General features: G+C 41.2%; 1 protein-coding gene across 4 annotated transcripts in view; it reads left to right on the top strand.

The window, feature by feature from the left end:
• MIB1 (MIB E3 ubiquitin protein ligase 1) overlaps positions 1 to 26,978 on the top strand; it is a 122,514-nt gene that overhangs the window by 16,184 nt on the left and 79,352 nt on the right. For all 4 annotated transcript variants that reach the window (XM_045004953.1, XM_045004952.1, XM_045004955.1 and 1 more), the window contains exons 4-11: positions 1,839 to 1,943; positions 7,295 to 7,361; positions 9,350 to 9,554; positions 16,915 to 17,098; positions 17,472 to 17,616; positions 21,067 to 21,200; positions 22,314 to 22,421; positions 26,661 to 26,858. In XM_045004953.1, the coding sequence (XP_044860888.1) occupies positions 1,839 to 1,943; positions 7,295 to 7,361; positions 9,350 to 9,554; positions 16,915 to 17,098; positions 17,472 to 17,616; positions 21,067 to 21,200; positions 22,314 to 22,421; positions 26,661 to 26,858 (1,146 nt within the window). The remainder of the gene's footprint in view (positions 1 to 1,838; positions 1,944 to 7,294; positions 7,362 to 9,349; positions 9,555 to 16,914; positions 17,099 to 17,471; positions 17,617 to 21,066; positions 21,201 to 22,313; positions 22,422 to 26,660; positions 26,859 to 26,978) is intronic.

Genomic DNA, 26,978 nt, shown 5'->3' with positions numbered 1-26,978 from the left:
GGATCCTGCATCCCGCACCCCAACTCCCTGCCCTGAGCCCCCTGCTACACCACTCCTGCACCTCAACCCCTGCCCTGAGCCCCCTGCTACACCACTCCTGCACCTCAACCCCTGCCCTGAGCCCCCTTGTACACCCCGCACCCCTCCTCTGCCCCAACCCCTTGCCCTGAGCCCCTTCCTGCACACTGCACCCCCCCCACACTCCTTCCTGCACCCCAACCCCCTGCCCCAGCCCTACATTCATGGCCCTGCATGCAGTTTCCCCACCCAGATGTGGCCCTTGGGCCAAAAAGTTTGCCCACTCTACTCTAGGAAACAAACTGTAGAAAACATGCAGGAGAATTAATTATGTGCCCAGAAGAACTTGATATAAATGTGGATTTTAAACAGAAAGTAAGGCATAGTATAATTTCTTTAACATACATAAAAGAGTGATTCTAGAAAATGAGAATAACTTTTATTGTTTTAGTGAATTGATGCATTGAATCAAATTTATTTTGTGGTCTAAACATAATTTAAATAAAATATTTTGCTGTGCAAACATAGTTACTGTGTATTCTGGTATTATGAAAAATCTATATAAAATCTGGAGTTAGCCATTTTAGGATCTGATGATTACTAAAGGGGAACAACAAACTTGAAATCCAATTTTTAAAAATAAGTTAAAAGGAGTTTCAGATACTGCACCTTGAGACTATATCTCCCTGACAATTTTTGTGATTTTTTTTCCATTACCTTTTCCTATTTATTAAAACAATTTACAATAAATATTTTATTGATATATGAGAGATCTACACAGAGGAACTTACAAGCAATAAATGGGAATTTAATTAAATACTGAATAGTCATTTTCACCATTTCCCCCCATGAAACCTGAAAAATATAAATATTTATTTTTTTCAGTGGGCATGGGTGTTGTAGCCATGGTAACATATTTGGAGATGAGTGACTTAATCACATAGCTCCATATATTACTATGGCATGTTACAAAGCAAAGGTGGCATTACTGCTTTGAAGAGCTCACGCACTTTAGGTCCTTCTCCTACAAACACTTGTTTGCTTAACTTTAACCAGTGGGACTATTTTCTTGCTTAAAATAAAGCACAAAACCAAATATTTTCAGGGTTGGGTCTTCGTTAAGAAAAGAGGGAGACAGCAAATAGAGAGGCTTTTGGATAAGTGTTGGGAGAAAGACAATGAAGACAGTACATTCAGAAAGATGCTTGTGTGTTATGGATGCCTCTTCAGGGTTGCATTTGTTACATGGCATCAGTATTTCAGAAATGCAAAGAAAAAAATACAGAGACACAATCTTTTCATCTTCATTCCCCTTCTGTCCTGGTATTTAAAGACTGGGATTAGACTTAAAATTGGGTTATATAATACAGACTGCTTCCTGCAGGCTACCAGCCTGATGTAACTAAACTAGCTTAAAACAAAAACAAGTGCTGAGAATAAATTGTTGCCATTTTTGGTATTTTTAGTGAGTTTTTTTTCTAGTAAGGACTTGTAAAAGCATTGTAAACCAGTAAATTTCATTTTGTACTTCTCTACCATTTTTAAACCAGTTTCCTTGAAAAATATGTATCTTATGAAAGTCGCAATCTGGATGTTTATTTCCTAGGGATAGCATTAATTAAGGTGTATGAACGTTGTTGGTAGAAAATGATAAAATGGCATTGGGGAACTGGAGTTCTGGTTTAAAAAAAAAAAAAAGCTTCAGTAAACCCTGCTGTATCATGCTTTTAACTATAGGTAGAAGTGGTGGAGGAAGTTTAAAGTTCAAAATATGTTGCTAAACTTTTGTAACCCATTTTTTTTATTTTTAAATTCAATAGGTAACTGAAATCCAGGACTGGAGTGCATCAAGCCCACACAGTGCAGCATATGTTTTATGGGACAATGGCGCTAAAAATCTTTACAGAGTTGGCTTTGAGGGCATGGTAAGGAGTAAAGCAACACAAAGAGTAAAATACTTGGAGGGGGGGAGGGTAGTAAGAATAGCTTACGCTGTGCTTTTATTCTCCTTTTGTGATATCCTTCTGTCCGTTTGCATGCTGTTAATCAGTTCATTGTGAATACAGCTGGATGGATCATGAATATGCATTAGGAAGGAAGTCTGATCTGAGAGTTTATTAAACATCGGTGCAAATCATTTAAACTTTAGAGCTAGCTTCTGCCTGAATATAACAGATATTTACATTTGCAAATGCAATTTTCCTCCTGGCATTAATGTTTTACTTTAATTATAATTGGTAAAAAATAGAACTATTTATTTATAAAGTTCCTTAAAAGGCCCTAACTTTTTCTTTAATGCCTCAGAATTTGGTTTTTGAAAATCTCCGCAAATGCCAAGTGTCTAGATTAGAGCACTGCAAGTCTTTCAGTTGTCATTTAATTTTCACTGTGAAGAACAGTCCAAACATTTTCAGATAGTTTTAGAGTATTTTTTTCCTACTTTGGAGCTATTGTACTTCAGACTTTAGCACTAGGTTTCTCATTTTGATTTCACAACTTTTAGAGTATAACAAGAGCACAAAAAGTGGGTCAGGTTTGGTCATGAGACTTCTGTTGATATCTTTGTTTCCTTTTTATATGTTCTTACCCTAGTGTGGACCAACGAAAAGTTTCCTTTATTGTCAACTGCTGAGACATATTAATGAGTATTATCATTGCATCATTTCTGTTAGGTTTTTTTCTTGGTTATATATTGCAGAAGGGAGATATACTAACTTACATTAGAATGTCCTTCTGTCATATTCCTGCAACAAGAAATAAATTTAACAGGATGACAAAGCAGCTTTTGTAAAAATAGTAAATTTTGCACTGTATCAGCACTTACAGGATAAAGTGTAGTTTAATTTAGGACAAAATCAAAATATAGCATTTGTTACTTCTCCATCCGATTTTAATCTGATTATACCTCTTAATTGACTGAACAGGTTCATATTCTCAAAGGGGAATATTTATAATTGGGGGAATTATCAATATTCTTAGAATATCGGCTAAATAGATATTAGAGCTCTTAATACCCCAACCATAAATAGAATGGTTTAGTACGTGAAAGCCTCTTTGATAGATACTACTTTGTACAAATCAGAGATGGTTGATCAGCCATTTAATAAAGAATAGTAACCCATTTTTAAAAAGAAGCTTCAATTAAAAAAACTGCATTGTCATTTTTGTATCAAATGTGCTTTAATTTTCTATATTGACAGTTTATTTTTCACATTGTACATTTAAAACTTAGCTTGCTATAAATCAGTTTCTTCAGTAACTTACTATTTGTTTCAAAGTGTTTGTGTTTATCAGTTATAACTGTGGATGGAAACAGAACTGAGCTTCAGCATTGTCTGTAGCAAACGGGCACTGTCCACGTAAGTTTTAGCTACAATTTTGTGACCAGAAAGTGGACATGATCACTTAAGATACCAAGAAATATGGTTTAGTGCTGCCATCACAACCACCTTTGTGCATCCACACCTACCAGCTACACCATATTTATATATTAATTTGGGGACAATTAGGGCAGCTATCTCATGGTGCCTAGGGAAGTGATTGACTGTTAAAAGGACATGTGTTCAGAGAAGCATCAACAGCACTTGAGGCAGTGCTGTGTGGTGGACTCTACTGCATGGAACTGGGAGGAAGAAGGCCTGCACTCAAACAATACGGTGCTGGTTAGAGGAACACAGCCATCTGCTATCTTTTATATCACAGAGGTGAAATGTGGTTAACTGACCATGGTTGCTAAAAGACTTTAAACCTTTTGTTCGGATCCAAAAACAAGTTCGAGCCAGTAACATGTTACAAATATGTTACCACTACGGGGTGCCTTAAACCTACACATTTCTAAAGTAGATCTTATTCCCTAGGAATTCACTTATTCACTCAGCTACCAAATTTCCTTTGCTTAATAACTTTAAAAATTGTTTGCATTTCTACAATGTTCATTCTAGCCTCCACCTTTTCTTTCTTTTCATTACGAAGGACCTTCCCCTCAATTGTGGAGAGTTTGGAAGAAATATCTTGGGTTTATCATGCATTAATGTCAGAGTTCTCTGTAAGTTATCTCTGTGTGAGGATATTTGCCAGCAAGGTTTGAATAGCTACAGTGCTGAGAGGGTGAAGGAAACTGAAAGGATCCATTGCCCTTGTTTTCCTTTTGGCATTATTTTCAACTTTTTCTCTTCCTGACTGCCATCTGAGGCCTGTTCATCCACACACATTGTGAGTTACCTTAAAGTAGTACATCAAAATTCTTTGAGAGGATTAAAAACAAAGCTTATTGACACACAGTTAATTTTTTGAATAAGTAAGAGAAATCTGTCATTACACCTAGGATATTGCTGGGGAATTTCATACACAGAATTAGGGTAGTACACTACAGTAGAGGAAACTGCCTCATGGATCAGACCAGCGGCCTATCCACTCCAGTATCTTGTCCCTGGCACTGATCAGACCTGATGCTTGAAGAGGAAATTGCAAGAAACTACACAGTGGACAATTATGGAAACTTTTCATTGGGATGCTTTCATTTTAACTCAGTTTGCGGTTGGCATATGGCCTGAAGCGTAAGGGTTTTAATCCTATCTAATGTTCTTGGCTTCTTTTGCCATGTAAATCCTTTTTTGAAATCTGCTAAACTCTTGGCCTCAGATATTAATTATGCGTTCTGGTAAATATATTTCCTTTTACCCATTTTAAATTTGCTGTCTTTCAGTTTGATTGAAAAGCTCCTTGTTCTTGTAAAGAGAGAAGAGGGTAGCTTGGAGTGTCTGATACATCTTCTCCATATCATTCATTACTTGGTGTACCTCCATGTTTTTGCTAAACAGTCTCAATATTTTCAATCTTTCCTGATACAGCAGACATTTATTGTTTCTAATTATTTTTGACAGTTATCTCTGAACACATGTTTCTGCTGTCATTTTTGACATGGAGTGATCAGTCTCATTTCTTGTTTTTAAATAGCCATATTTCTAAAGTTTAGTGTTGATACTAATTTTTGGCATGATTCTGTGGCATGAACAACTATAGTGAGGTACTGGTGGGTTGACCATTGTTACTGCTTCATTCAAGTTGTGTGTCCTTTAGGGTTAAGTTAAAAATAGAATAAGTTTTAATAGGCTGTCTTTTAAATCAGTGGTACAAAATTGTTAAAGTTACTGCCTCAAGAAAAAATCTACTAACTGCCCTTTGGTGCATGAAGTATCAATATTTTTATTATCATGGTAATCAGGAAAAATTCTTGAGCAAAAGGAGGAGTGGAATTTTGAAAAGCATTGGTTAAGCATAATATAAAGAAGAGGGAAGATGATAGTTCTGTTGGTTTTGACTTGTATATCCCTTGTTATGTTGACAGAACATGGAGAGAATTGCTGTAAACTGATACAATCTGAGATTTTGCTTACTTAGAATACGTATATATTAAAGGTTTTTATCTATCCAAGAATAACCCATACATATTGGAAAGCTGGCTATGCTTCTGCAGATACAATACCAGATTCTCTAAGATACTGACCAATATCCAGGGGTTCTCAAACTGGGGGTCGGGATCCTTCAAGGGGTCGCAAGGTTATGACACAGAGGTTGTGAGCTGTCCTCCTCCAACCCAAACCCCACTTTGCCCCCAGCATTTATAATGGTGTTAAATATATAAAAAAGTGATTTTTATTTATAAGGGGAGAGGGTCGCACTCAGAGGCTTGCTATGTGAAAGGGGTCACCAGTACAAAAGTTTGAGAACCACTGTGTTACACACTGTAGTTTGCTGTGAACACAAGTGTTTGAAACAGACTAATATGTGTATTTACCATATAAAATCCTAGTAAAGTAGATGAAATCTTGAAATCAAGTCTTTTTATGGACTCAGTGTAGTACAAGTAGTCTGTACTGACAATATGCTTCATCTATACTGGTACTGTATCAGAAGAGCTGTAGGAGTATAAAATTTGGTGCACAGTTTTAAAAATATATATTTATACTGGCATCTGTTCTCACGCATGTATATATAGTATCATAGTATAGTGGTGTATATCTTTAAGAAGCTGAGAATTTATTTGAGAGAAGGATTCAAATCATACTGTTTCTAGTGCCTAGAGATAGTAGTGGCTAGGAGGTGGTATTGTGTGTTTAAAGGGATGTAAGCATTATATTTGTCACTATCTTAAGGATCAGGAGAGGCATGAATGGATTTCAGTTCATCTCTCTTTGCAAGAGGCCTGGGGAAGTGGGAGAATGAGATAAGGCCTTTATGAAAGCACGTTTGGCTTGTATATCTTCCACCACCTGTTCTTTTGTTCTCTCTCCCCCATTACTATAGTCTGAATTGCATTGCCCAATCAGTTTTCTCTTCCCATCCCTTCAAACATAGAATGACCTTTGCCTGATGGGAATTGTGTTCCATAAAGTCTAACACCAGATGGCAGCAATTTGGATTAGGGGATATGCAGAAGCTAAATGAAGGGGAAATTATGAGAACTTTTAATTGGGTTTATACAGTAGCTGTTCTTCACATTTAATTTTTTTCATATTATGGGACAGGCCCTTTTGGAGAAATAGCCGGTAGAACTTTTTAAATAAAAAAAATCTGATGTTAGTTAAACATAGAATTCTGAAAGCAACCAAAATACCTTTTATTCTGCTTTTTCTGATATTCCCCAGGGCCCAGAAGTTAGAAGTCAAGTTTTACTCCTCCATAATAAGTTAAAATGAATGTCATAAACATCTTACACAAAAAATGTATAGGCTTTATAATGGTAACACTGGCAAATCCTTACCCAAGCTGATGATGCACATGCAAGGCTATCATGTCCAGTAAGGTATTCAGACATTCCTGATTTCTGTCGTGTTAATTTTGTGTTCTTCCTCTACTTGTATTGATTTTTTTTTAAAGAAATGTAACATTGTGAAACAGTTTAAAGCTTCCCTTTGCAATTCTAATAGCAATTATGAATATGATGTCTCTTGGTCACTGTAGTTTATCAGATCTTAAAAGCATTAATTTGAGCATTAAATTTAAAGCATTTAATAATACTGGGTAAAATTTATCAAATCCTATCAATGCCCAGGCCTGTCTTAAAGAAATAGGTAGTAGAAATAGATGGGTTACAATTTTGGAAAATATTTGAAATTTTCTTTGCATTCAGAATTGGCGTAATCCATTTATTTTTGTATGCATGAGCTTTTCAGCCTCTGATATTTCAGTGTATTTCTGTTCTGATTTCACTGATTTATGTCAACCTGCAAGTTCGCTCTGTTAAAACTAAAGTTGTCTAAATATCTTTCTTTAGTCTGACCTGAAATGTGTTCAGGATGCCAAAGGAGGCTCTTTCTACAGGGACCACTGTCCTGTGCTAGGTGAGTTGGAGAAGGAAAGAAATAGATAGTTTTAAATAAATAGAAACATTTTAGTGTCCCAAGTCAGTGTTTGTTTGAGAACTGAACCAAAGTAAATCAATGTTCCTTAGCGGGATGCACAAAATAATTGAGATTTGAATGGTGGCATTTCTGTGCATTATCATGGTTAAATGCTGCAATGATAATTGGTATCTTAATTGATATGTTTTAACTGTAGAGATGTTTGATGTCAAACAGTATACCAAATATGTAGTTGGCTGTCTAGTTAATGTTTCTGGCTTGCATGTGTTCAGCCTTCACATTTTTCTCTTAATAGCAAAAGATAACTGCACAGTATTGTAGAATGGTTTAAACATCATTTTAATGCAATATTGCAAATTTGATCGTAAACAGGAAGTAATCAGCATTCAAATTTCTAACTAAATATCTATAATTAGTCATAGTGGCTTATTTTGTTATATAGGTTGTGAGCTATTCTATATACCGTATATACTTGTTCATAAGCCGAATATTTTGGGTAAAAAAATGATGCATCAAAGAGCGGGGGTCGGCTTATAAACGGGTCTAAATTTGATGATTTTAAACTCTATGGAATCATTGAATTGAATATCTAATAGATGGTTGTTTTGTTTACCTAGAGCATCTGCAGACATGGAGCCCCTCAGCTCCCTGTGGCTGCGGTTCGCCATTCCCAGCCAATGGGAGCCGTGGGAAGTGGTGCGTCACGTCCCACAACTCCCATTGGCTGGGAACTGCGAACCGCGGCCACAGGGACCTGAGGGGCTCCATGCCTGCAGACGCTCCAAGTAAACAAAACATCCCGACCCGCCAGGAGCCAAAGTTTGCCAACTCCTGAAATAATAGGGTCGGCTTATGAAAGGGTCATTCAGTTTTTGCTATTTTTACCTAACCATCTTGAAGGGTCGGCTTATAAACAAATGGGCTAATGAACTAGTATATACGGTAGGTTCTATATACATTCTGTACATTACACTCACCACTCTAGTATCTAAGCTGTGTCGTGGTATATGGGTGTACTTTATTACAAAAGTAGTTGCAGGCTGTCTTTGGTTTTTGAGGTGTAGGTGAGTTAAGAGATAAGGTCCAGGGAGGTTTGGTGCAGAAGTTCCTTAGTATTGTGATGGAGCAAGGCCGGATGTCTACAGGAAAGTACTCAGGAACAGGTATGTTAGCCCCAGGCTAAGCAAATCCCTAGTACCATGGGAACCAAAATGGCAGTTGCTCCAGGGTAATTAAGGCACCTGGGGCCAATTAAGAACTTTCTAGAAGGCACTGGAGAGAGCTACATTGATTGGAGCACCTGCAGCCAATCAGGGCAGGCTAATCAGGGCACCTGGTATAAAAAGGGGAGCTCACTCCAGTCAAGGAGGAGGAGCCAGAGAAAGGAAGGGCGTATGAGGAGCTGGGAGCCAGAGACACAAGGAACTAAGAACTGAGAGGGTGTACTACTGGAGGATTGAGGAAACACCATACAATCAAGCAGTATCAGACACCAGGAGGATCCTATGGTGAGGATAAGAAAGGTGTTTGAAGGAGGCTATGGGGAAGTAGCCCAGGGAGCTGTAGCGGTCAAGCAGTGGTTACAAGTAGCACTGTAGAGACTGCTGCAATTCACAGGGCCCTGGGCTGGAACCCGGAGTAGAGGGCGGGCCTGGGTTCCCCCCAAGCCTCGCTACTCCTAATCAGACATAGGAGGAGGTGATCCAGACTGTGGGTTTCATCCAAGGGGAAGACCACTGAGGGGAGGAAATCCGCCAATAAGCGCAGGACCTACTAGAGGAGAGGAGGAACTTTGTCACAACATATATAGTAGACCTTGACTTAAGAGTGAAGGGAATGTGCGAAGTAGCACATCTTTAAAACTGTGCACTTGGCAGGTGTTAGCTATCTTCTTGAAGTTACCTTTATTACACTTACAGATGTTGATTTGGATATTGAGTGTTCTTGTTTCTTTGATTCAATTTCAGGTGAGCAAAATGGTAACAGGAATCCTGGTGGGTTGCAGATTGGTGATCTGGTAAACATTGACCTTGATTTAGAAATTGTACAGTCTTTGCAGCATGGTCATGGGGGATGGACTGATGGCATGTTTGAGACCTTAACCACCACTGGCACAGTTTGTGGCATTGATGAAGATCATGACATAGTAGTACAGTATCCAAGCGGCAACAGGTTTGTTACACATTCTCAAACCTTTCCTCTGACAGACTTCCTTTAACTTCACAAGTTATAGGGCCTGAAATTTTTTTTTACCCTTCTTTGGTTCTCACCACATCCCACCATCCAAATAAGAGTTTCTGTCTTCTTCTTGGCTTGTGTAATAAAGGGTTCCCATCTACTAGAGCCCAATGATAAAAACTTTTCTAGCATGTGTAAGAGGTTTTGATGGGAAAGAGATTATTTGCCATTTTCTCACCTTTAAACTGCCTTTAGTTTAATATTTGTGGTGTTTATGATGTCTCTTTTTTTCTAAAATACCCTTTACGTTTTATTTTAATGTATGTTGACTGTCAGATAAAGGTATTTATTAAAGTTATTAGAGAACTAATTAAAATGATTACTTCCAAAAATTTCACAATATGAATGTTTCACAGCTCCATGCACTAAGCATCAAGCCATGATTGCATATAGCTCTCAGTAGTGTTTCTGTTTATTTATTTTGTCTGTGTCCTTAGGGAGCATTTTTTGAGAACTAGTGTACTACCATACAGTAGAGGTTAATGTGATACTTATGTCCAGCATGAAGGCAGACAATCCCTTGATTCATATGTAATACATATCGCCAAATGTGACCACTGGAGAACAAATTAAGACTCCCAGTAATTTCAACATATCTATACTATATTCTATACTTACTCAGTTTTATATTTGGAACAAAATCCATAAAGATAAATAGCCTTGCACAATAAATATACTCTGAGATGCTTAAATTTATTGTTATGCGATTTCACAGCAGAGTCCATCTGCTCAGTGTGGCACTTTGTACTTCGTATCCTTATTTCTCTTCCAAATTGTTAATCCAAGCTGCAAATTTATCGCCTCTTGGGTTTGAACAGGTTCTTGCTTTCTGAAGATGCTGCTCTTACACAGAAGAGTGAGGCGTAAGTGGTTCTGATCACGAATGGCTAAGCTCTAGAGGATATTGCTTTTCTGATTTGTGAGCATGCATTGCCTTCCCAGTTTGCTAATGTAGTAAAAAGCAGAAGGAAAATCATGTGTAGCTGAAAGTGATCACTTACTTTTCTCAACCTAAAAAAGGTTTGTTCAGTTACATTTGTGATGGGTTGGATCACAGAAACCCCCTGGGGACTGCCAACTGATGTGCCAAGACTACTTCTGCCCCTGCTTTCCCTGCCCTCCCAGCTTGGGATTTCAGTGCCCTGCCTGGTTTGAGCCAGACCTGCTAGCCTGCTGCAGACCCAGACCCAGGTCTGAACCACATCCCCTAACAGCTGTAGGCTTAAACTGAAAGCAGCTTAAGAAGTGTTCCTGTTTTTAACACTCAGATGCCCAACTCCCAATGGGGTCCAAACCCCAAATAAATCCGTTTTACCCTGTATAAAGCTTATAAATTATTCGCCTTCTATAACACTGATAGAGAGGTATGCACAGCTGTTTGCCTCTCCCCCCCAAGTGTTAATACATACTCTGGGTTAATTAATAAGTAAAATGTGATTTTATTAAATACAGAAAGTAGGATTTAAGTGGTTCCAGAACAAAGTGAATTACCAAGCAAAATGAAATAAAATAAAACATGCAAGCCTATGACTACTACAGTAATAAAACTGAATACAGATAAAATCTCACCCTCAGAGATATTTCAATAAGTTTTTTTCACAGACTGGATGCCTTCCTAGTCTGGGCACAATCCTTTCCCCAGTACAGCCCTTGTTCCAGCTCAGGTAGTCGCTAAGGGAGTTCTCATGATGGCCGCCCCATTTGTTCTGTTCCACCACTTACATAGCTTTGGCACAAGGGGGGAATCTTTTGTCTCTCTGGGTCTTCCCCCCCCCCCCCCCAATGGAAAAGCACCAGGTTAAAGATGGATTCCAGCTCAGGTGCCATGATCACGTCACTATAAGACTTCATTACCCACTTGCCAGCAGACAGGTATACAGGAAGACTTACAAGTAAACAGAGACATCTACAGACAATTGTCCTGGTTAATGGGAGCCATCAAGATTCCAAACCACTATTAATGGCCCACGCTTTGCATAATTACAATAGGCCCTCAGAGTTATATTTCATATTTCTAGTTTCAGATACAAGATACAAGAGTGATACATTTATACAAATAGGATAACCACACTCAGTAGATTATGATAGGCCTCTTGTAAGGTAATGATACCTTACAAGAGACCTTTTGCATGAAACATATTTTAGTTACATTAACTTCTAGGCAGCTGTCTTTCAGCAAACCATTTAGTTGTAGGGAGAAATGATGCAAGTCCTCCAGTCTCATGATTTCTTAGAAGATATACTTTGTGTGATGATATTAAAAGGCAACCTGTAACTTGTTCATTGAAATAGAGGCTTCTTACACAAACACACATATTTGTAATCTTTGTATTTCTCCAAAATAAGAGAGCTCCATATTTCTAAAACAAAAGTGAATGGAAAGAGAATTGTATAGAGCTTAAAAGTGTTAGGCCAGGTGTAGGCAACCTATGGCACGCGTGCCGAAGGCATCACACAAGCTGATTTTCAGTGGCACTCACACTGCCCAGGTCCTATCCACTGGTCCAGGGGGCTCTTCATTTTAATTTAATTTTAAATGAAGCTTCTTAAACATTTTAAAAACCTTATTTACTTGACATACAACAATAGTTTAGTTATATATTATAGACTTGTAGAAAGATACCTTCTAAAAACGTTAAAATGTATTACTGGCATGTGAAACCTTAAATTAGAGTGAGTAAATGAAGACTCGGCACACCACTTCTGAAAGGTTGCTGACCCCTGTGTTAGGCACTTGATTGAGAACAAATTCATTCCTTACCATAGTAACCTTTTAAGCAACAGTTTGATTACAAAATCTGCTTTTGGTTTACTGGGGCTGTGGTACTAGACACACAGAATATCTGCAGAAAAATAGCTCTGGACACACATGTTTCTCTTAGGGCATGGCTACACTTGCAAATGTTGAGCTCTTTGAGTTAAACCAGCCTTCATAGAGCGCAGTAGGGAAAGCACTGCAGTCTGTCCACGCTGACAGCTGCAAGCACACTGGCGTGGCTACATTTGCGGCACTTGCAGTGGCATTGGGATCGGTGCATTGTGGGCAGCTATCCCACAGAGCACCTCTTCCCATTCTGGTGTTGTGGCTTGTGGGGAGGGTGCGGGCATTCTGGGTCCTGTCCCAATGCCCTGTGATGCATTGGTTCGCATCCCAGCAATCCCTCTGCTTCTGTCCACAATTGGCACCATCTTTCAATGTTTTTTGTACTGCGCGCTCTGCGCCCGAACTGTGAGGAATATGCTGATGAGTCTTTTGGGCTTTTGGGCTCGGGAAACAAGCACTGAGTGGTGGGATCACATTGTCGTGCAAGTCTGGGATGACGAGCAGTGGCTGCAGAACGTTCAGACGAGAAAAGCCACTTTCATGGGACTGTGATGAGCTTGCCCCGACCTTGCAGTGCAAGGACACGAGATTGAAAGCTGCCCTGATGGTGGAGAAGCGGGTGGCTATTGCAGTCTGGAAGCTGGCAACTCCAGACAGCTACTGATCGATCACTAACCAGTTTGGAGTGGGGAAGTCGACTGTTGGAATCATGTTGATGCAAGTTTGCAGGGCCATTAATCGCATCCTGCTCAGAAGAACCGTGACTCGGGGTAACGTGCATGACATTGTGGCGGGCTTCGCACAAATGAGTTTCCCTAACTGCGGAGGGGCGATAGATGGGACACATATTCCAATTCTGCCACCAGCCCACCTAGCCTCCGAGTATGTTAATCAGAAGGGCTATTTCTCTATGGTTCTCCAGGTGCTTGTGGATCACCGTGGGCGTTTCATTGATACTAACGCAGGCTGGCCCGGAAAAGTGCATGACGCATGCATCTTTCGGAACACTGGCCTGTTCAGGAAGCTGCACGCCAGGACTTTTTTTTTCCCAGACCAGAAGATCACCGTAGGGGAAGTCAAAATGCCCGTTGTGATCCTTGGAGACCCCGCTTACCCTTTAATGCTGTGGCTCATGAAACCCTACACAGGGAGCCTTGACAGCAGCAAGGAGCAGTTCAACAGGCTGAGCCGGTGCAGAATGACTGTGGAGTGGAGTGTGCTTTTGGCCTTTTAAAGAGCCGCTGGCGCGCTCTGTGTGGGAAGCTGGACCTGGCCAATAACAGCATCCCTGCGGTTATATCCGTGTGCTGTACCCTTCATAACATTTGTGAGGAGAAGGGTGAAAGATTGACTCAGGCATGGAACTCAGAGGTACAACACCTGGAGGCTGAATTTGAACAGCCAGAGAGCAGGGCTGTTAGAGGGGCCCAGTGCGGGACTGCAAGGATTAGGGATGCCATGAGGGAGCAATTTGAGGCTGAAAGCCACCAGTAATGTCTGGTGCCCTGCATGGGAGTGAAGTGCAGTGGTTCCAATGTTAGTAGGAATCTGTGTTTGCTACGTATGATACACTGACTTGCTGTGCCTGTTGCTTTCCTGGGCTAAGGTATCTTTTACTTTATAAAATAATAAAGAATGTTTTCAAAGCAAAAAAATCCATTTATTGAAAAGAAACGCAACTGCTTTGGAAACAGAAGGGGGGCAAAGTGGTGGGGTGAGGAATGGTACAATCACAGATTTACACATGTCCTATTATCATACTCAGCCTTCCTGTTTGGAGTGCTGTGCAATGAGTGCTGCACTTCAGGATGGCTATACTGCATGGTGATGGGGGTTGAGTGCAGTGGGTAAGAGTCGTAGTTTTCAGGGCTGGGTGGTGAAGCTACAGGTGTTGGAGGCAGCTGGTGGTGATAAGAACCCGGATGTTGGGGAAAGTGGGTTGGAGGTGACGTGGGGGCACAAGGGAAAGAGTTGTGGGACAAGGGCTCCAGGTGGGGGGTGGGTGCGGTAGTGCTCTGCCTGCATGGCTACGAGCGCCTAGATCGAGTCCACTTGGCGTGACCCCCATTCTGCTGGCAGATCCTCCTTTTGCTCTCCTACCACTTCTGGAATTTTTTGATTTTCATTGCAGCATGTCCTCTTTGCTTCTACGTGGCCTCTTCCTGATTCTTTGCAGCCTCTCGGCCGGTGATAACACAGACGGCTGAGATCTCAAGGTTGCATCTGTAAAGACAAAATGCAACACTTAACAGAGGCAGCATTGTTCACACCAGACAGAGTGATGATTCCCCCTTACTTAAGGAGGGCAAGCACAGCCTACACAATAGCATAATTTGCCCATCCCAAAGCACATAACCCATGGGAGCCCCAAAATGGTGAGTAAGCAGAGTCAAGGGGGACTGATTCTTTCATGGCTGTACTGTCCTCTGGGTTTCTGTGCCTGGGGGAGAGCCAACAGCTGCAGGGGCCCCCTATACTGAACACTGTCCCCACATTTTCCATAGGAGTTGGTCCTGGAAGAAATCTCACTGCTGAGGGTGACCTGGGAAGCAAGGGAGGGTCTTCTACTGCAATGCGGCTTCCGCCTTGGCCCATATGCGGTTTGCCTGTGTGCAGCAATGGTCCCCCTGCCCCTCACGGCACAATGGCGCAGACACGTTAGCCTGACTGGGACAAGGACCACAGTGGCTCTCCCACGAAACCTGTGCAAGTTCATTGCCCAAGTTCTGGCTGATACCTTTGAAGAGATCACTAAGGCAGATTACCGCGATGTGGGAGAGCACATCAACACCCTATTCTGCATCTAGGCAGGCATGCAGACCTAACCCTCCTCACCCCAAGAGCCCGCTTCCCAAAATAAAAGCCGCTTACCGGGAACCTCCTCTGGTGTTTGTCCTTCCCCAAGCACCGGCTGCTGCGACTGGCTACCTTCCTCCTGGCTTGAGAACAGCTCCTGGCATCTATGGATGCTGGGGTGTCTTCCTCCTCCTCAGCACCCTCGCTCCCACTTTGCTGCTGCTCCTCCTCCTCCTGCCTTGTTGGACTGGGCTCTGAAGTGTCCATGGTGGTACTCAGAGTGGAGATGGGGTCACCCCCCAAGTATTGCGTCCCACTCTTTGTAAAAATGGCAGGTCACGGGGGCAGCACTGGAGCAGCTGTTTGCCTTGCAGGCTTTGCCGTAGGCATTCCGCAGCTCCTTCACTTTAACCCTGCACTGCAGCATGTCCTGGTCATGGCCCCTTTCCATCATGTCCCTTGGTATCTGCCCGAAGGTATTGTAATTCTTAAGGCTGGAGTGCAGCTGGGACTGGACAGCTTCCTCTCCCCAAACACTGAGGTTCAGCACCTCGCCATTGCTCCATACTGGGGATCGCTTGGCGCGTGGGGGCATGGTCACCTGGAAAGATGTGTTGAGAGCACTCCACGCCTGGCTGAGCAAACAGGAAGGGGATTTTCAAAATTCCCAGAGAATTTAAAGGGCGGGTCTGACGGTTGGTCACTTGAGGGCAGGGCAGTAGAGTTCAAACTGATGACCAGAGTGGCTAGAACAGGCATTGTGGGACACTTCTGGAGGCCAATCAGAGCGCATTAACAGCCCAGGGCATCCACACTGGCGCTGCGGCGCTCCAGCGGGGGCGCATCAAACGTTATTCCACTTGCCGAGGTGGATTACCAGGAGTGCTCTAGCTACGGAGTCAGAGCGCTCTATGTGCCTTGCCAGTGTGGATGGGTTGTGAGTTAGAGTGCACTGGGCTGCTTTAATGCGCTCAAACTCACAAGTGTAGCCATGCCCTTAGTCGTGCTGTTTTTTTAAGTGAATATAAATTAGCATAAAAAAACCTACGTGCACACAAACCAATACATTGCATGGTACAAATCAAAATAGTTTAACCAAATGTCTGGCTGCAGGCCATACATCTACTTGAAATAGCATTTTCCTATCTGTCCAACCCCATCTCTGAGGAAAGAAGAAAACCCTGTATTTAGATTCCAAGCCCTTTCCTTTCCCTATCAATTCTTGCCAGAGCAATCCATCCTTATCAGTTATCCTGGGTCCTTCCCTTTCCTTACTGTATTTTGAGAGGAATGCCAGACTCTCAGGCCAGTAATCCCTACTCTAGGTGATGAGTCCATCCTCCACCCAAGCAAACAAACCAAAACCCAGTCACTACACAGCTGCCATTATATGGCTGGCAGCTTTTCCCCTCAGGCTGCAAGAACAAACCATGGGAATGTTCTGACTGCTTCAGGTGCACCTCTCAGAAGATTACCCTTGCAGCCACCTGCTGGTAAACTAAGTGGAAATTTATGGGGAAAGTGATTAACAGCAGCTAAGCCATAGTGTCCAATCACACAAATTTCTGGGCACAAAAGCACAAATTAAGGCAACAAGTAACCTTTTAAAATATAGCCCCCACTTTTTATATTAAAAAAGAAAAGATCATTAGTTTGAAATACATTATTTTCTAGGTGGACATTTAATCCAGCTGTTCTCACCAAAGCTAATGTTGTCCGAAGTGGAGATGCTGCTCAAGGTGCAGAAGGAGGTACCTCACAGTTTCAAGTGGGTGACCTTGTTCAAGTTTGTTATGATTTAGAACGAATCAAGCTTCTTCAAAGAGGTCATGGAGAATGGGCTGAAGCAATGCTCCCTGTAAGTATGTGTGTGTACACAATGGTATGTCGCTATGGTATTTTTAATTACACTTGGAAATGGTTGAACCTTCAAATTATTGGAATTGGGGTGACATTTAGGCCTTGTCTAGACTAGGGAAAAAATACTTTTTTCAGTTGAATTAGCTAAATTGAGCTAGTATAATTCTGTGGAAAGCCCTACTTAACTGCAGCGTAGACTCAGTTTAACAATCTGCCTAGCCTATAACTCAGCCTGTTAGAATTAAGGTGAAGGTGTTACTGATACTAAAGTGAGGTTTCAGAAACCCTTTAACTTTATAAAACTGCCCATATGCTGTAATATGTTAACATCTAAATATCTTTACTTGGTCTTTTCCTTGTCCTCAATACAGACTTTAGGTAAAGTTGGCCGGGTCCAACAGATTTATTCAGACAGTGACTTGAAGGTAGAGGTTTGTGGGACCTCTTGGACATACAATCCAGCAGCTGTCTCAAAGGTGGCATCAGCAGGATCAGCTATAAGCAATGCATCTGGTGGTAAGTGTGCGTACTATTTAGGAATGTGTGGTTTTGGTAAATAAAATTGTGTAAACTTAAAATATTGTTGATAAATATTGGTATGATGCCTATATGAAGCAAGAATAATAATCTCCAGGAAAGTAGTTCATACTGATGGCTGGGGAAAACTCCTATTGCAAAAGAATTCCCATGCTGGATCGTACCTGTTGTCCATCTAGTCCAGTATCTTGCTTCAGAGGAAAGTACAAGGAATCCTATAGTAGGCAGATGTGGGATAATCTGCTTCTCAAAAAACGTGTAATCTTCACCTCTGTTAGCTAAAAATCTAAAGCACTGATTATCGGAATACAAAGAAATAGTGCCTAAAGGCGCAGAGTCAGGATTGGAGTCCCATTGTGCTAGGCACTGCAAACATATAATATTCTCTGCTCCAAAAGCTTCCAATCAAGAGAGGATAGGTGGGAGCGAGGTAAAGATGTAAAATGGATTCTGTGACTTTCAGAGACCTCCATGACATTTTCAGCTTCAGCCCGGTACCCTGGAAGGGGGCTGGAGTTGTTAGTCCCCTTTCCCCCACAGTTACGCCACCCCCCTCCCCTCTTTTTTTTAAGTAAAAGTCACAGACAGGTCCGTGAATTTTTGTTTATTTCCCATGACCTGTCTGTGACTTTTACTAAAAATAACCGTGACACAATTTTAACTTTAATTATGAGGTAGGAAGAATAGACGTACCCAATCTATCTTCTTCATACTGTTCTTTATATCGAGGTGGACTCCTGAGAAACTTCTTGATTATTAAACCTGTGCTTTCCTCTTTGGGCATGCCTTGAGTCTCCTTTGCTCGTCATATTTGGCTTTGATGCCACAAAAACATTCTGGGTAGCTCTCATACTTTTTCCCATTGTCTCCTATTGTTGAATGCTAAGTTAAGTTTCCCTAATACATATGAATTTCCTGTGAGAGATACAGTTAGGCTGCAGTAGCTGTAAGATGAACTACACGGCTGGCACGTCACTTTGTGCGTAAAGCCCTGGAGGAAAGTCTGTATTTTTAATTAACTTCCTCTGAAAAAGCAGAAAGCCAATATACTAGCCTGTAAATCTGTAACATTTTTCCTGTTTCAGTCCCATCTATTTATAGATTCATAGATTGTAGAGCTGGAAGGGACCTCAAGAGGTCATCGAGTCCAGCCACTGCCTTCATGGCAGGACCAAATACTGTCTAGACCATCACTGATAGACATTTATCTAACCTACTCTTAAATATCTCCAGAGATGGAGATTCCGCAATCTCCCTAAGCAGTTTATTCCAGTGTTTAACCACCCTGACAGTTAGGAAGTTTTTCCTAATGTCCAACCTAAACCTTCCTTGCTGCAGTTTAAGCCCATTGCTTCTTGTTCTATCCTTAGAGGCTAAGATGAACAAGTTTTCTCCCTCCTCCTTATGACACCGTTTTAGATACCTGAAAACTGCTATCATGTCCCCTCTGTCTTCTCTTTTCCAAACTAAACAAAACCAATTCTTTCAGCCTTCCTTCATAGGTCATGTTCTCTAGACCTTTAATCATTCTTGTTGCTCTTCTCTGGACCCTCTCCAATTTCTCCACATCTTTCTTGAAATGCGGTGCCCAGAACTGGACACAATATTCTGGTTGAGGCCTAACCAGCGCAGAGTAGAGCAGAAGAATGACTTCTCATGTCTTGCTCACAACACACCTGTTAATGCATCCCAGAATCACGTTTGCTTTTTTTGCAACAGCATCACACTGTTGACTCATATTTAGCTTGTGGTCCACTATAACCCCTAGATCCCTTTCTGCTGTACTCTTTTCTAGACAGTCTCTTCCCATTCTGTATGTGTGAAAATGATTGTTCCTTCCTAAGTGGAGCGCTTTGCATTTGTATTTATTAAACTTCATCCTGTTTACCTCAGACCATTTCTCCAATTTGTCCAGATCATTTTGAATTATGACCCTATCCTCCAAAGCAGTTGCAATCCCTCCCAGTTTGGTATCATCTGCAAACTTAATAAGCGTACTTTCTATGCCAACATCTAAGTCGTTGATGAAGATATTGAACAGAGCTGGTCCCAAAACAGACCCCTGCGGAACCCCACTTGTTATACCTTTCCAGCAGGATTGGGAGCCATTAATAACTACTCTCTGAGTACAGTTATCCAGCCAGTTATGCACTCACCTTTATAGTAGCCCCATCTAAGTTGTATTTGCCTAGTTTATTGATAAGAATATCATGCGAGACCGTATCAAATGCCATACTAAAGTCTAGGTATACTACATCCACCGCTTTTCCTTTATCCATAAGACTCGTTATCCTATCAAAGAAAGCTATCAGATTGGTTTGACATGATTTGTTCTTTACAAATCCATGCTGGCTATTCGCTATCACCTTACCACCTTCCAAGTGTTTACAGATGATTTCCTTAATTACTTGCTCCATTATCTTCCCTGGCACAGAAGTTAAACTAACTGGTCTGTAGTTCCCTGGGTTGTTTTTATTTCCCTTTTTATAGATGGACACTATATTTGCTCTTTTCCAGTCTTCTGGAATCTCTCCAGTGTCCCATGATTTTCCAAAGATAATAGCTAGAGGCTCAGATACCTCCTCTATTAGCTCCTTGAGTATTCTAGGATGCATTTCATCAGGCCCTGGTGACTTGCAGGCATCTAACTTTTCTAAGTGATTTTTAACTTACTCTTTTTTTATTTTATCTTCCAAACCTACCCCCTTCCTATTAGCATTCATTATGTTAGGCATTCCTTCAGACTTCTCGGTAAAGACCGAAACAAAGAAGTCATTGAGCATCTCTGTCATTTCCAAGTGCCCTGTTACTGTTTCTCCCTCCTCACTGAGCAGTGGGCCTAGCCTGTCCTTGGTCTTCCTCTTGCTTCTAATGTATTGATAAAAAGTCATCTTGTTTCCCTTTATTCCTGTAGCTAGATTGAGCTCATTTTGTGCTTTTGCCTTTCTAATCTTGCATTCCTATGGTGTTTGCCTATATTCATCCTTTGTAATTTGCCCTAGTTTCCATTTTTTTATTACTCCTTTTTATTTTTTAGATCATGCAAGATCTCATGGTTAAGCTAAGCTGGTCTTTTGACACATATTTTCTATCTTTCCTACCCGGCAGAATAGCTTGCTTTTGGGGCCTTAATAGTGTCCCTTTGAAATACTGCCAACTCTCCTCAGTTGTTTTTCCCCTCACTCTTGTCAAAACCACTCAGGCAGGAATCCTAACTGTAGAGTGAAACTGATCATCTTTGAGTAAATTTGAAGTTTCTGAACTGATGAGAAACTGATGTCAGTGAGTTAGAGCTTTGGTGTTGAGGTGCTGAACTAAGTGATAAACTGAATGGCGACTTGTGTAAGTCTCTTCAGATAGGAAAAACAGCCAGTTTTGTTGTTCTCTATTTGGAGTTGTGATCTTACATGCTTTGTTTGATATCTGTAGAGAGATTGTCCCAACTTTTGAAGAAACTGTTCGAAACACAAGAATCTGGGGACCTCAATGAAGAACTTGTTAAAGCTGCTGCTAATGGAGATGTAGTAAAAGTGGAAGATTTGCTAAAGAGACCGGATGTGGATGTGAGTGTCTTTTTTTTGTGTGACTTCTAACGCACGGGAAATACAAGAAATCCCAAATCCTCTGCTAGGGATTCCCCTTGCATCGATGAATCCCCCATGTGCAGAGAGCTGGCGTACCTGGTACCTGTGCCTCTCTTCCACAGCCTCTGGAGGTAGGGGAGGGGCTAGAAGCCACTGTATTGCAGCCATTCACAGTGAACATTTTTTTTGTACCATATGCCATCTGGCATGAATTAGAGCAGCCTTCAAGCTATTCTAAGTAGGGCTGAGGTAAAGAATTGAGTAGTCGTAAATGGTGGCAGTCCTTAACTTTTCTTATCTCCTGGGTGGCTTTGTGGGATAGGGAGAACCATCCTCATCTAGGCACTTCCCTAGACTGCTGAGTCAATCGAGCTGCTAGCTGTTCTTCCTGATGTTCTTGCAACACAGTGGAGAAGCTTCTTCCTCCTCCCTATAGTCAAAACACTTCAGAATCATAGGGCTCAGCTTGGTTCAGAATGTGTTTCAGTTCCCAGTCAAATACATATTTTCTTTTTAATACATTCGCTTTTGAGGTCCAAAGGTTGGACATCATTGGCCTTAAACATTTAATTTTGAATTTTAAATTAATTCAGATTTATACAAACAATAAAAAAGAGTGTACATGCATGGCTGTAAGTCCCCTACCATAAATTAGGGGGAAAATAAATTCTGCAGAACACAGCTGATTCTCTTCAAAAGTCCACCTTTGCAGCAGCCTGACTAAAATCTCCAAGCTAGCAATTTAATATTAAACTTTGACATAAGTAAAAATCAGAATGACATTGTTATTTCTTCATTCTTGCTAATGAATAAGAACTGTAGAGATGAAAAAGACCTAACAGATTGTACTGTCCCCAAATATGGTGTGTGTGCGCGCGCACACACTCAATTTGAAAGCTGCTCAGATATTTGGTATGGTAGCCCTGATGGAGATGATTTAGTAGGCAGATTGCAGGTGAAATGAAAATTTCACAATAAACGGTTTTTAGAACATGGATATTTGCTGATATTATTGGTAGTAAATATCTGATATGTATGTGTATATATTGATGTACACTGTAAGTTAACTTTGCATTCTTAATATACTTTCAGGTGAATGGGCAGTGTGCTGGACACACAGCTATGCAAGCAGCCAGTCAGAATGGACATGTTGACATTTTGAAATTACTTCTGAAACAGAACGTGGATGTGGAAGCAGAGGTAATTAAATTTAAAATATGACTGTTTTTTGTTAACTACTAAGTTCAGTGGTTTGAGCATTAGCCTGCTAAACACAAGGTTGTGAGTTCAATACTTGAGGGGGTAATTTAGGGATCTGGGGCAAAAATCTGCCTGGGGATTGGTCCTGCTTTGAGCAGGGGGTTGGACTAGTTGACCTCCTGAGGTCCCTTCCAATCCTAATATTCTATGATTCTATCCCACTACATCTATTAATCACTTCCATATTTTTGGGGGTCAGATGCATTTTTATCTTCTGCACTGCACTCCTGCACTTAACAGTCATTCTCTTGATGCTTTTTGTGTCCCAAGGCAATATTACATTCTTAGGCCTAGTCTATGTGATGAAATTAGGTCAGTTTAACTACATCAGTCAGGGGTGTGAAAAATCCACATCCCTGAGTGGTGTAGTTAAGCTGACCTAAGTCCTCATGTAGACAGTGCTACATCGACAGAAGAATTATATTGCCTCTTGGGGAGGTGAATTACCTATGTCTGCTGCTGTAGTGGTGCAGCTGTGTCGCTGAAGCGTTTTAAGTATAACTTTTGCCTCTCTTTTTTTACTCCTTTACCTGTCGGGATGATTATTGCAATCCCAATTGCACCAGAGATGTAAAAGTAATTTTGTATAAAATAATACTTTTTTTGAGAGGGATACTGATGCCAAACCATCAATGGTCTCAGGAGGTTCTATGTCACCTATCTTTTCATAACCACTGGTCCACATTGGTGGCAGGATCAGGTTAGAGGTGAGGGTGGCCACTCTTCCTAATGGAGTGCTCTTAGTTTAGGATCTGTGGACTTAAAATATAAAAAAGTTAGTGGTTGATGGACAGCAGCAGTAAATTTATGTGCAGTGATATCTTTTATGAGCTTTTAAAAAAAATTAAATTGAAATTTTTTTCATGGCAACAGGACTCCCTTGCTCTGTGTGAGGGAGGATCATATTGTGATTAAGGCTGGGGGTCATGAGATCTGGGTTCTATTCCTTGCTGTCTAACTGACTTCTCAATTTCTTTGCATTAGCATTCTCTTTTGTTAAAATATGGTGTTTCTTACCTTATTAATTGCAGTTCATGCCATCAATTAATATTTGTAAGCATTTTGAGATCTTCTGGAAAGAGAGAAAGTAGTTTTGTTCTCCTGTTGGTCTGAGTGACCAAGATGGCTCCTCAGCTAATTCTGTCATGATCTGTTTTGTAAGGGAAAATAGTCCTTCTCTTGAGGTTAGCAGTTTAGCCAGTGTCATTTATTGAGTGTTTTCACTGGAGTCTTTAGTACTATGTTACTTCTACATAATTACACAGAATTTAGTTTGGCTGAATCATATTGGTTGGCTAAGAAAATCCAGGGATGTATGTTTTAATAAACATTATGCCATTTGTTACTATGTGTAGGATTATTGTGCACAAATATGTGCGAAATGTTTCTACTTTTTCTCCACACATCATCTCCCTCATCTACAGGGGAAAAATCTCTGAGGGATAAAATACATTAAATTCTTAAATTCTTTGTAGAATCTTTCTGCCTATGGGAGTGAAGTCCCCTACAATAGTGTTCATTGTGTATTTCTTTTAGCACAGGCAAGTGTTTTTACATACTAAGCACAGGATTGTCATTTTCTCTTTAATTTTTTTCACTGTTATTCAGGGGATGATCATTGAAACTACATTTCCTGAATGCAGGATCGCTTGAGGTTCCAAGTTTGTTACAATTCAAAGTAAAAAATTTGACAGTGGGGTCCTGGTCCATGACTAAAGCTCCTAGACTTTATGGTAATACAAATCATAAAAATGAAGTAGGAAGGAAGCACAGCCTAAATGTTGAATTTCTTAGGGCCTGATTCCTTAAGCAGTATGAATTGTTTTGCACCAGAATTACATAACTGATTCTGGCAGCATAAAGACTAATTGTAAAATTGTATATGATACACCATCTTGTGTGAATGTGCTGGATGAGGCGCTTCCTAACTTTCTTCCATTCATGTGAATGGGAAGCAGCACAAAGCCAGCCCTTTGCATGTGGCATGTAGACAAAACAGGCAGCTGGTAGTGCATTCTCCAAAGTAGATACTTTTCTTACTATGCATACATTATACAGTGTAGAGAGGGTTTCACATACTGAAAGTAAAGTAGGTTTGAGTTGAAGGAGACGTAGTAACTTGGCAAGAATTGCTCTAGAACAGCTTTGCTTCCATTTTATTTTTTTTCATGCAAGATGAAGGAATTTTTTCGTGTTTTTCAGAATGATTGTTCATGAGAACTAAGGTTAAATACCTGCTTAGTTATTTAATACTATGCAAAATGCTCTGAAATCATTTTCAGTCCTGTTCATCTTTGGGTGTAGAAGAAATTTATCTGAAAAAGTATATTCAGGTGTTTAAACATTTTGTCTTATTTAATTCATATGTATTACATACTTGTAAAATTGTACAAAAGTGCCACAGATCTGTACTAAAAGTCTATGGAGGGGTGAGAGAAGACAACTGAAATTTCTCATTTATATTCCCAAATTTGAAGTTTCTTTGGAAATGTTGGCTTGTTGAATGGGACAAATGGCTTGCCTTTTAAAAAGGCAGTATTTGCTTGCCATGATCTGACTTTCGAATCATATTACTTCACTGAAAAACAGTTGTCTGAAAATCATATACATCATACTCCACTTGAGAGCTGGATTAGGCTGCTAAATAAGTGAACTGTGGGGTCAGAGATGGAGCTTTGATATGCTCTCCACTGGGACTGTTCAAGCAGAGGAGCTGCTGGGGCGGAGGGGATGGGTGGATGGGTGCTGGAGGTTGCTGCTACAGCTGGCTGTAACTGTGTATGGGGAGAGGTGCAAAGAGGAAGTCTGGTGGGGAAACTCCTAAAAAGAGAATTGCAGCAAGGATCAGGGAGCGGCTGAGTGGGAAGCTAGAGTTCAGCCAGACCCAGGGAACCGCGGCCAATGGGAGCGGCAGGGGCGGTGCCTGTGGGCGGGGGCAGGGCGCAGAACTCCTGTAGCTGCCCTTCCCCCTAGGAGCCGCAGGGACATGCCAGCCGCTTCCTGGGAGCTGCATGGAGCCTGCACCCCCCACCTCCTCCTGCACCCCAACCCCCTGCCCCAGCCCGGACCCCCCTCCTGCACCCTGAAGCCCTCATTTCTGGCCCCACCTCAGAGCCTTCACCCCCAGCCCAGAGCCTGCACCCCCTCCAACACCCCAACACCCTGCCTCAGCCCGGAGCCCCCTCCTGTATTCCGAATCCTTTGGCCCCAGCCTAGAGCCCCCTTCCTACACCCCAAACCCCTCATTTCTGGCCCTACCTGGGAGCTCGCACCCACAGCTGGTGTCCTCACCCGCTCCCACACCCCAACCCCTTGCCCCAGCTCAGGGAAAATGAGTGATGGAGGGAGGGGGGATGGAGTGATGGAGGGAGGGGGGATGGAGTGAGCGGGGGCAGGGTCTCAGGGAATGGACAGGGGGCTGGGCAAGGTGTTCGGTTTTCTGCGACTAGAAAATTGGCAACCCTAGATTGAGTAGAGAACGGGAGTGTTAAAAACCTGACTTTGGGACATGGGGTGAGGAGTATGTGGATGATAAGGAACACAAATAGGATTGCACTTAGGACATGCTCACTTGGGGTAGCTGCTTCCTTGTGTTGTCTCCCCTGGGAACTGATTTAACCTGATAGTGAACAGTGATGACTTCTGCTTAATCAGGACAGTATGTAACAATGCCACTTAATCAGGATGCATTTGGTTAGTAGCATAGGGCTCAAATACTTATTAGGTATTACCTAGGGTGACCAGATAGCAAGTGTAAAAAATCAGGACGGGGTGGGGGGTAATAGATGCCTATATAAGAAAAAGCCCCCAAAATCAAGACTGTCCCTATAAAATCGGAACATCAGGTCACCCTAGTGTTAGCATTCTAGTTTTTCTGCAGAAGTTATTGAATAAGTATATAAAAAGTAGATAAAATATTATAAATATTCAATAAAGTTTTTTTTTTCATTCTAATGTTTGGATTTTTTTTTTAAAGGCCCCTTTTATTTGGGACAGCTTCTTAGCTAGCTGTTTGGCAGCTCTGGGTAGTACAGTTAAGATTCTGCTGTATAGAAAATATGCGGTTTGGTATTTTTTCCCTAGAGTAACAACTTACTGAAGTTAGTTCTAGAAATAATGCACATATATATATTGTGTAGTACAAATGGAATTTGTTTCAAATCAATGTTTACACTTTAGGACAAAGATGGAGACAGGGCTGTTCACCACGCAGCTTTTGGAGATGAAGGTGCTGTGATAGAGGTTTTGCACAGAGGCAGTGCAGATTTGAATGCTCGCAACAAACGCAGACAGACTCCACTTCATATTGCTGTTAACAAAGGTCATTTACAAGTTGTGAAGACTTTACTGGACTTTGGCTGTCATCCTAGTCTCCAGGTAAAACAAATTTTGACTTTCATTTTTTGTCTTCAAACTAAGTTCTATGCAAATATGGTATATGGATGCTGCATGTAGATGTATAAATCTTCCTATTAAGGCTGTTACATTGAATTGTTT

This window comes from Mauremys mutica, chromosome 2 (genome assembly GCF_020497125.1).
Source record: "Mauremys mutica isolate MM-2020 ecotype Southern chromosome 2, ASM2049712v1, whole genome shotgun sequence".
Lineage (NCBI taxonomy): Eukaryota > Metazoa > Chordata > Testudines > Geoemydidae > Mauremys > Mauremys mutica.
Note: the sequence above shows the minus strand (reverse complement) of the source record. Positions and strands in the feature narration are given on the sequence as shown.